Here is a 10257-nt window from a genome sequence, read left to right on the forward strand (position 1 = left end):
TGTGAGTGAGTATTCGTTTGTGTGGAGAATGATGCATTTATTCCAAAAGCTTACCCTCAGGTGCAGCAAGTGGACGGTCATGTTCCACACCATGGGTACTCAGCTGTTTAGCATGAGCGGTCACAAAGTCACAGCGGGGGCAGTGGAAAGGCATATGGATACGCCAGTGGCCCTCCATCTCAGAATGTGTGCGGAATGCCAAGGTGCAGGACCGGAAGGTACAAGAGACGAGGGTGAGAGCATGCTGTGCGTGCAGGTGTTCCTGGTACACCAACCGGTGTGAAGTGCTGAACTGGCAACCCTCCTCAGAGCAGTGGAACGGACCTGTGAGTTCCTCCCGCCGATGGCTTTGGAAGTGGTGTTTCAGTGCACCTGGCATGGTAAAGACCTCATTGCACAAAGGACACTTATAACGGGTCAACTGTCCCTTTTTGGTGAAGTCCACAGTGCAAAGGTGAGAGGAAAGGCGGCTGCTATCGGAGAATTCCTTCCCGCACTTTTCACAGAGACACAACCCCTCAGTCTCCATTGGCTCATTCGTCTGTTGAGAAAATATTAAGGGCATTATGCCATATAACATGACAGGCAATTAAAACGAAATAACAATGAGTTAGTGTGCCTATCACCAAGGACTATGCCAATCAATCAAATGTATTTATAAAGCCCTTCTTACATCAGCTGATGTCACAAAAGTTCTGTACAGAAACCCAGCCTAAAACCCCAAACAGCAAGCAATGCAGGTGTAGATGCACAGTGAAATGTCAACTACCGGAGCTGCCTGGTCACACAGGGAGGAATATACAATAACATGTTTACCTTAGGTGTCCCTACCTATGTATGTACAGTTATAGGCACTGTGTTGTTTCATAGTACTGTTTACAACTGTTATAAGCTGTTTGCATGCATGCAAATAAACTCACAACTGAGTGATTAAAATCAATGGGGTAGGATTAGCCTAGTCCAAGCTCTTCTCTGTCCTAGCACCCCAATTGTGGGACTAGCTTCCCCCTGAAACTAGGATAGCAGAGTCCCTGCCGATCTTCCGAAAACGTCTGAAATCCTACCTCTTCAAAGAGTATCTAAAATAATCCCACAGCACCCCCATTCACAAAAAATAAATAAAGAGCCAATCAGCGTTGAGCTAAATTGAGCAAGCTCAACTGTGAATGGTCCTGGTAAACACAAAAAAAAAATATGTAAAGGTAAGGCTGTTTGGATTTGGCTTTACAGTCACATCGCATCAAAAGCCATTGACAAAAAAACTTTAATTGTTGCATCTCGTTGTGTTTTTGTCCTCCAGTGGCAAGCTAGCTAAAATTGTTCCTTTCCTAAATTAGCCATGGATGGAGATAGGGATTTGTGGTTTTACTTAATTCTCCGTACCGTACCGTACTGACCTAGTATTTTATATTAAACCTAACTTACGCATCCAGTTGTTTATCCATTTGTAACTCACCCACCAAAAATCACAATATGAGGTTTTACATGTTGTTATTTGGGCTGGTCTAATTCTTAAACTAGAAAAGTAGAAGAATATGTGCGCTCTCGGATATTACCATTTTTTCATATGGTGCTCTGTGATGTCCCAGGTTTATGGCATTGATGAATAAATAATTAATATTTACTTAGATGTTTATATTTTATGTATAAAAGACATTTGTATGAATTGTTTACCATTTTGTTTTCTTTAAAACAATGGTAATTGGAGTTCAGGTGATTGATGGGTGACTAGGTGCATTCTTGTCAAATAAATATGCTTATTTATTCGTGGTTATGGATTCATTCTGCAATGAGTTAATTTGGCTTTGAATCTACAACAGAACATGTCAAAGTTAGTGCATTCGGAAAGTATTCAGACATTCACTTTTTCTACATTTTATATTACAGCCTTACTCTACAATGATTAAATACAATTTAAAAATCCTCAATCTACACACAATAACATTTTTTTTTTTGCAAATGTATAAAACAAAAAAATTACATAAGTATTCAGACCCTTTGCTATGAGACTTAAAATTGATCTCGTGCATCCTGGAAAGGCACACACCTGTCTATATAAGGTCCCACAAATCAAATAACCAAGAGGTTGAAGGAATTGTCCGTAGAGCTCCAAGACAGGATTGTGTCGAGGCACAGATCTGGGGAAGGGCACTAAAAAATGTCTGCAGCATTGAAGGTCCCCAAGAACACACTGGCCTTCATCATTCTTAAATGGAAGAAGTTTGGAACCACCAAGACTCTCTTCTTAGAGCTGGCTGCCCGGCCAAACTGAGCAATCGGGGAGAAGGGCCTTAGTCAGGGAGGTGACCAAAGGTGACCAAAGCTTCAGAGTTCCTCTGTAGAGATGGGAGAACCTTCCAGAATGACAACCATCTCTGCAGCACTCCACCAATCAGCCCTTTATGGTAGAGTGGCCAGACAGAAGATACTCCTCAGTAAAAAGGCACATGACAGCCCGCTTGGAGTTTGCCAAGATTGAACTCTTTGGCCTAAATGCCAAGCGTCACGTCTAAAGGAAACCAAGCAACGCTCATCACCTGGCCAAAACCATCCCTACGGTGAAGCATGGTGGTGGCAGCATCATGCTGTGGGGATGTTTTTCAGCGGCAGGGAATGGGTGACTAGTCAGGATTGACGGAAAGATAAACGGAGCAAAGTACAGAGGGATCTTTGATGAAAACCTGCTCCAGAGCGCTCAGGATCTCAGACTGGGGTGAAGGTTCACCTTACAACTCCCTAAATACAGGTGTGTACGCTTGTAGCATCATACCCAAGAAGACTTGAGGCTGTAATCACTGCCAAAGGTGCTTAAACAAAGTACTGAGTAAAGGCACCTAAAGCCTACATGAAATCCCCTTCGAGAAAAATAAATGGTGGAAAAAATTATTGGAACCATTTCTGTGTTTGTCCGCTAGGTTTTATGGGTATTGTGACGAGCCCACTGTGGCCCTCTATAAAAACGAAGTACTAGCTAATAAACACAATTAGCATTCGAAATTATGTTTTGAGTTCTCCAGTAACAAATCCATTAATAGCAGTGCTGAATAATGACAGCACTTATGAAACAGAATTCTGACCTACTGCGTCAACTTCTGAGATTCTTTCTCTTGAAAACAATGCATTTTACCCCGTCAGACCTTTGTAAATGGACCTTTATTCTGATGGATATCGTTACATATGTTTACATGTAATGATCATAAACTAGCTAAGTCATTTAATGAGCCTGTCTTACCTTAATAAGGTATTGAAGCTGGGTAGATTGTTTTTACTTTGCTAAATCGCCACTTCAATGACCAAACGACGCCATCACTATGTTTATTTTGGTGGAGCAATGATTAAGTATTTCCAGTTGAAAGTATCTCATCATAATTCCTTGCATACTCAGGGCGTATATGTACAGCATATAGATATAGCTAGCTAGGTATATTGTTGACAATTAAAATCATTTTCGGTAATTTAAGTTTGGTCTAGCATTAATAATGACGCTGCATTTGAAGACCAGGAACTAACATCAACTGCGCCCTGAAAAGACGGAGCTATTAACATAGAACACCGGAAGTATTATAGAGGTCGCCACATGATTCACGGTAACAACATGAACAAAGATTTTGTGTAACTAGTACCTCATTGTTCTATCCGTGACATTAGCGTCCCGCGAGCAACGTTAAGACTTCCAGTTTTCCGGTTTGCCTTCAAAATAAAATATTCGGTAAAACGCTGTGTAATGATACGATATCTCACAGTAACTTAGTTTGATGGTGACACCTTATTTGGGAAGGTAAGGGTTGGAAGGGAATACATGGAATGGCATTGAACTCATAAAACATGGTTTCCATGTGTTTGATATCATTCCATTCACGCCATTCCAGCCATTATTATGAGTTGTCCTCCCCTCAGCAGCCTCCTGTGAAATCAATATTTTTTGGCAGCTTTGCATAGTCATAGAGCATAATGTTAAATTGTTACAAAATTGTTACAAAAAAATTGTTACAAAATTATAACTACAGGATCCTATCACAGTTTTTATTTATTTCCAGTTTGCTTGAGATGCATTCCTGGATGATTATATGGCCGAGTGGCTTATAGCCTCGTGGCTTATCCTATTAGCATCCTGTAGTGGCTGAAAGCCTCGTGTCTTATCCTAGTAGCATCCTCTTGTGGCTTAAAGCTGATCGGGGGTCACCTAGGGGTCATGGACTACAGATTAGCAATATATATATATGCATTATAAGGTTTAATATTGTTCCACAGTTCTTTTCTAGCCTCTGCCTCTTATAAGAAACGGTCTGAGAGATGTGTGAGTTATTGCAGTCAAAACAGGGTGTCTGTAAGAAAGCGCCTCAAGGCTTATAGAGATTCATAGACACAGAACCCTGCAGGGGAGTGAACGAGATAAGAGACAAGTCAGACATACCACTATAAAGCAACATGGGGAGTGGAAAATTACTGCTGAGCCCTTAAAAAACACTGGAACAATTGTTCTCTCCTGCAAGTTTGTATAACTGTATATGCATGGGCTTGGTCTCATGAGTAGAAGGTGTTGACATAGGCAGTTACATCACTAGGGGTTGACTGCAAGCATATTAAAGAACATGAACTTACTCGGAAACATGCGTGCTATATTCCCGTTGTCAACTTCTGTCTGCAATTGCATTAATAAAGGTTTTTGATTGATTTACTTAAAGATATTGTCTGATTGCTGATTTCACCAATAAGCAAATGATTGACAAGGAACAAGGAACCTACCCCACAAAGCCATGTCTTATCCTAGTTCTGTGAAACCATAAAGATGTGTGCTATGCCCAGCAGTTGTCTGACTATCTTTAGCTAATAAATACAAATGATTTGGTAATTCAGAGTTTGTGACTATTTACCTATGCAACAGAACATATCCGCCAATGCAGTTCACTGTATATGGAATACATATTGGACTTTAGAGGAAAAAGTTTACTACCTGTCTCATCTAAAGTGAGGTGGAAAAGACTCAGTAGGGTCTCTACGAACCAAATGTTTAGTTTTGGAGGGGGACTGTGTCATGTCGACTGTTGCTGGCTTTTTACTCCACCCCCTCCATAGCCCCCAATAGAGCTTGCCAGCTTGTAGTCTTAAAAAACAGAAATTAATTACCTCTGGTTCATTCAGCCATTCCTATGGAGAAAGAATAGGGTTTTGGGATAAACACTGAAAATAAGGACTGAAGTTATCTTATACGTTTTGTTCTATGAGATAGTATCAATCAGTTAACATTACCTTTATGAATTATGAGGTCTTTATGTTTTTTCTGATTACATAAATGCTTCAAAATTCACAAAAGGTAACATTAGCTGATGAAGATAATTTTTAATAGAACAAAACATATACGATCTCCAAAGCCTGTGTTTACCAAATACCTAATTTTCAGCGTTTATCCCAAAACTCTTCAAAAATTCTAGTCTTTTCCTCATAGGCCTTGTACAACAAACCATGGTGGAGTTAGTGCCTACAAAGAAAAAACATTACTATTGCTTTCTATGCAATACACTGTATTGGACTGTCTACTACATATCTCAGATAAAATGAGATGGGAAAAGATTCAGTAGGGTGAGTTTGAACAAAAAGCTAAGTCATATGAAGCATTAATGGACTTTAACTGTGGTCAAAACAAACAGCTTAAAATGGGGTGCCCGGACACTATAGGGCTCAAATATAGCACTGTGTCATAGGATGCATATATTGTCCTTCCAAAATACCTTATAATGTAAAAGACACATCTTATAATCTTCCTTCTGGATTCCTTCCTTCCTTTTGGAAAAAATACAACCTACAATATGTTTATTTGAAAAGTCAAGAGATATGCAAGTATTCATCACAATGAAGTTAATTAACCAAATTGATCAACAGCTACGTTGATCAATTTGGTTTCAAGTTTTGTCACATGCACAAGTACAGTGAAATGCTTACTTGTTAGCTCTTTCCCAACAATGCAGTATTCAATATCAAATAGTATAAAGTCGATTATTTTTCAAAACACAAGAATTAAGAAAAACACGAGAAAGTAAGCTTCAGTATATACAGGGTCTGTGGCAGTACCAAATGTACAATGAGCAGGGATACTGGAGAATTTGAGGTAGTTATGTACATGTGGGCACGTATTTGAGAAAGTGACTGGTTGCAGGATTAATAATAATAATCAATATTAGTGGTGGGTGGGTGGGTGTGTGAGGGGTGATGTGTGAGTGTCATATGCAGCTAGACCGTGGGTGAGGGTGGGCAGCCATTGCCTAGCTGTTAAAGTCTCAGTGCCTGGGGTCTTCGGCTGTTCAAAAGTCTCAGTGCTTGGGAATACAGTAGAAGCTGTCTCGGATCCTGTTGGTACGAGACCCAATGCTGCGGTACCTCCTGTCGGACGGTAGCAGATAGAACAGTCCTTGGCTGGAGTCTTTAGAAAATGTTCAGGCCTTCCTCAGACACCGTCTGGTATGTACACTAAATAGCCAAACGTTTGTGGACACCCCTTCAAATGAGTGGATTTGGCTATTTCAGCCACACCCGTTGCTGACAGGCGTATAAAATCGAGCACACAGCCATGCAATCTTCATAAACAAATATAGGCAGTAGAATGGCCTTACTGAAGAGCTCAGTGACTTTCAACGTGGCACCATCATAGGATGCCACCTTTCCAACAAGTCAGTTCGTCAAACTTCTGCCCTGCTACAGCTGCTCTGGTCAACTGTAAGTGCTGTTATTGTGAAGTGGAAATGTCTAGGAGCAACAGTGTCTCAGCCACGAAGTGGTAGGCCACACCAGTTCACCGAATGGGACCGGCGAGTGCTGAAGCGCGTAGCGCATAAAAATTGTCTGTCCTCGGTTGCAACACTCACTACCGAGTTCCAAGCTGCCTCTGGAAGCAAAGTCAGTTCCTTGGGAGCTTCATGAAATGGGTTTCCATAGCCGAGCAGCAGCACACAAGCCTAAAATCACCATGCGCAATGCCAAACGTGTCGGCTGGAGTGATGTAAAGCTTGCCGCCATTGGACTGGAGCAGTGGAAACACGTTCTCTGGAGTGATGAATCACGCTTCACCATCTGGCAGTCCAATGGACGAATCTGGGATAGGCGGATGCAAGGAGAATGCTACCTGCCCCAATGCATAGTGACAACTGTAACGTTTGAAGGAGGAGGAATAATGGTCTGGGGCTGTTTTTCATGGTTTGGGCTAGGCCCCTTAGTTCCAGTGAAGGGAAATCTTAACGCTACAGCATCCAATGACATTCTTGACGATTCTGTGGTTCCAACTTTGTGGCAAGTTTGGGGAAGGCCCTTTCCTGTTTCAGCATGACAATGCCCCCATGCACAAAGCGAGGTCCATACAGAAATGGTTTATCGAGATCGTTGTGGCAGAACTTGACTGGCCTGCACAGAGCTCTGACCTCAACCCAGTCGAACACCTTTGGGATGAATTGGAACACCGACTGCCAGGACTAATCGCCCAATATCAGTGCCCGACCTCACTAATGCTCTTGTAGCTGAATGGAAGCAGGTCCCCGCAGCAATGTTCCAACATCTAGTGGAAAGCCTTCCCAAAAGAGTGGAGGCTATTATAACAGCAAAGGGGGACCAACTCCATATTAATGCCCATGATTTTGGAATGAGATGTTCGATGAGCAGGTGTCCACATAGTTTTCCTTATATGCAAGAACAGGGTTCAGGATATCCGATCCTGAAATACACCAAACAATCTGAGAACCATAGTATATGTGCAGGTTACACCACGTAATCACATCATTGCAGATTGATCTTCTTCTGACAATGTACATGGAAGCATTCTTTCATGGCATTCACCATTCACCACAAATCTAAGTAAAGAAATGGAATTAACAATATATAAATATATGCATGAGAAATGTCAGAGCGGCATAGACTAAGATTAAGTAGTTATATGTTATACTATTGCAAGCACAAACTTTATTTTTCATGTTTATAGCTATGGACATTCAATGTGCTTTTAAATTCACAGGTATTATTACACACTCAAAACGCCACCAATTGTGTGCTTTTCTAGGTACCTTAGGCAGAACATCTATCCTCTTGGAACAGAGATTCTGTAACTGTTGGCTAACAAAGGAATCGAGGCAGATCAACACAAAGTGATCCTCCAAATGATATTTTACAAAATCAAGGTACACATCTATTATCTTATCACTGAACCAGTTTCCATTGGTTATTGTATCAAAATTCTCAGTTTCCTTCGAGTTGGCTTAGGAATGTCTTTATGTTTAGAGGAATCACATTCCTTGCATTTGACAGTGTATAAGTGAAGGACTTCTTTCAGACCAAAGTGGAGAACCCCTGCAACGAGACAAAGCAATTTGTTGAGTAAGTCTAAACTATAGCACACTGACGACTTTGATGTTTCAGTGCAGTTTACATGCCAAAGCTGGCCATGACATGTATAAAATTTCACAAATGGTTATTCTTCTGAAAATGAAACTATACTGGAAATTGCACAATATGCAAGGTAGAGTAAAGCTTCTAGGTAATTTGATCCAAGCCATGTCCATTTTTGCAAGCAAAGTCTTTGGGGCATGGGTTACATAAAAGCTTGAATGTTAAGAGGATTTTGAATTCTTAGATATATTACATGCTTTGCTCTGTTGATTCGAACCAACAAGGTATTCGCCTATGCTTTCTGCAGAAATGTCCCTCGGTTCCACTATCAGTTGTTTTGTAGTCTACTATCAGTTGTTTTGTAGTCTGGCCATACACTGCCTGGGCATCACACTCACTGGAAATGTTTAGACTGTGAATGTAGAGTAGATTTGCTAAGAACAAGATGTTCAACCATGTCCTTTACACCACTGTAATGAAGTTGTTCTTGAGACATGGATTGTGAAAATGTCGCTGAATTCAATGCTTCAAACTGGGAAATTGCCTTTTTTGAAGTGAGGAGATGGTTTCCCTGGGTCAGCTCTAAGTCATCTCTCCAAGTCATCTCAGCATTCAGGTAATGCTGATGTAGTATTTAGAAACATTTAAATGGGTAACGTTTTATCAACTGTGTGATTGGAGAAGTATTCATACCATGGAATGACAAATCTGTTTCTGAATGAAGTGGTTTGTTTGCGTCTGAGGCTCATTAACTACTTCATAGAAATATATAGCCCCTTCTGTACTCGTGCCAACCCCTTCCCTATTCGTGGTAGTCTCTCTAATCACCTATTCTGAAGCTCTGCTGTGCCCAGATATTTGAATGTTAACTTTTATGGTAGAGTTTCTGTCACTGACATCCACCCAGAGAGGTTGGAAGATTGATGGAATAATTTTGAAAGTTGCGTTAACACAGGCGCGCATATATATATATATATACACACACAGTTGAAGTCGGAAGTCTACATACACTTAGGTTGGAGTAATTAAAAGTTGTTTTTCAACCACTCCACAAATTTCTAGTTAACAAACTATAGTTTTGGCAAGTCGGTTAGGACATCTACTTTGTGCATGACATACGTCATTTTTCCAATTCACACACTTAAAGAAAAAAATCCATGGTCATCCCTACTGCATCTGATCTGGAGGACTCACTAAACACAAATGCTTTGTTTGTAAATTATGTCTGAATGATTTATACTTTTGATACTTAAGTATATTTTAGAAATTACATTTACTTTTGATACTTAAGTAAATTTAGAACCAAATGCTTTTTGACTTTTACTCAAGTAGGATTTTACTGGGTGACTTTCACTTTTATTAGAGTCATTTTGTATTAAGGTATCTTTACTTTTACACAAGTATGAAAATTGGGTACAATGTTGGCACCCTGTGGGGTAATTTTCGAGAAGGAGACATTTGCTTTGGTGCTGGCTCTACAGCACTTTGAGGTTAATGTATTGGTCTCTACCCCTCTAGTGGTCTTTACCGATCATATCCCTCTAGTTTTCATTAAAAAGACGAGCTCCACGAATCGCCAAATTATTTGCTAGATTCTCATATTGCAGGAGTTTCTCCTTGAAATCAGACATGTCCATGGTCAGGACAACTTGTTTGCTGATTGTCTTTCAAGGGTGGGAAATCAATAAGTTTTGTGTTTAGCCAGTGTGTTGCCCTGGCACACAATTTATTTTGACTGTATGTTTTGCCATATTGGCGATGAGTTTTGTTCTCTGAGAAACTGTCATGTTTGCGATAGCTCGCAATGATTGTGCATTAGTGAAACTTACAGGTCCGTAGGAGAAACGGGTACAAAAAAAAATGTTTAGTTATGAGAACCAAGCTATCATA

At 40.4% G+C, this 10257-nt stretch overlaps 1 protein-coding gene across 1 annotated transcript in view; it reads right to left on the reverse strand.

Moving 5' to 3' along the window:
- znf142 (zinc finger protein 142) overlaps positions 1 to 3510 on the reverse strand; it is a 10749-nt gene extending 7239 nt beyond the window's left edge. The window contains exons 1-2 of the mRNA XM_039015038.1: positions 3233 to 3510; positions 55 to 541 (exon numbers count right to left, since the gene is read on the reverse strand). Coding sequence (XP_038870966.1) covers positions 55 to 529 — 475 coding nt within the window. The 5' untranslated portion in view covers positions 530 to 541; positions 3233 to 3510. The remainder of the gene's footprint in view (positions 1 to 54; positions 542 to 3232) is intronic.
- Between the last annotated feature and the right edge of the window lie 6747 nt (positions 3511 to 10257).

This window comes from Salvelinus namaycush, chromosome 19, assembly GCF_016432855.1.
Source record: "Salvelinus namaycush isolate Seneca chromosome 19, SaNama_1.0, whole genome shotgun sequence".
NCBI classification, from domain to species: domain Eukaryota; kingdom Metazoa; phylum Chordata; class Actinopteri; order Salmoniformes; family Salmonidae; genus Salvelinus; species Salvelinus namaycush.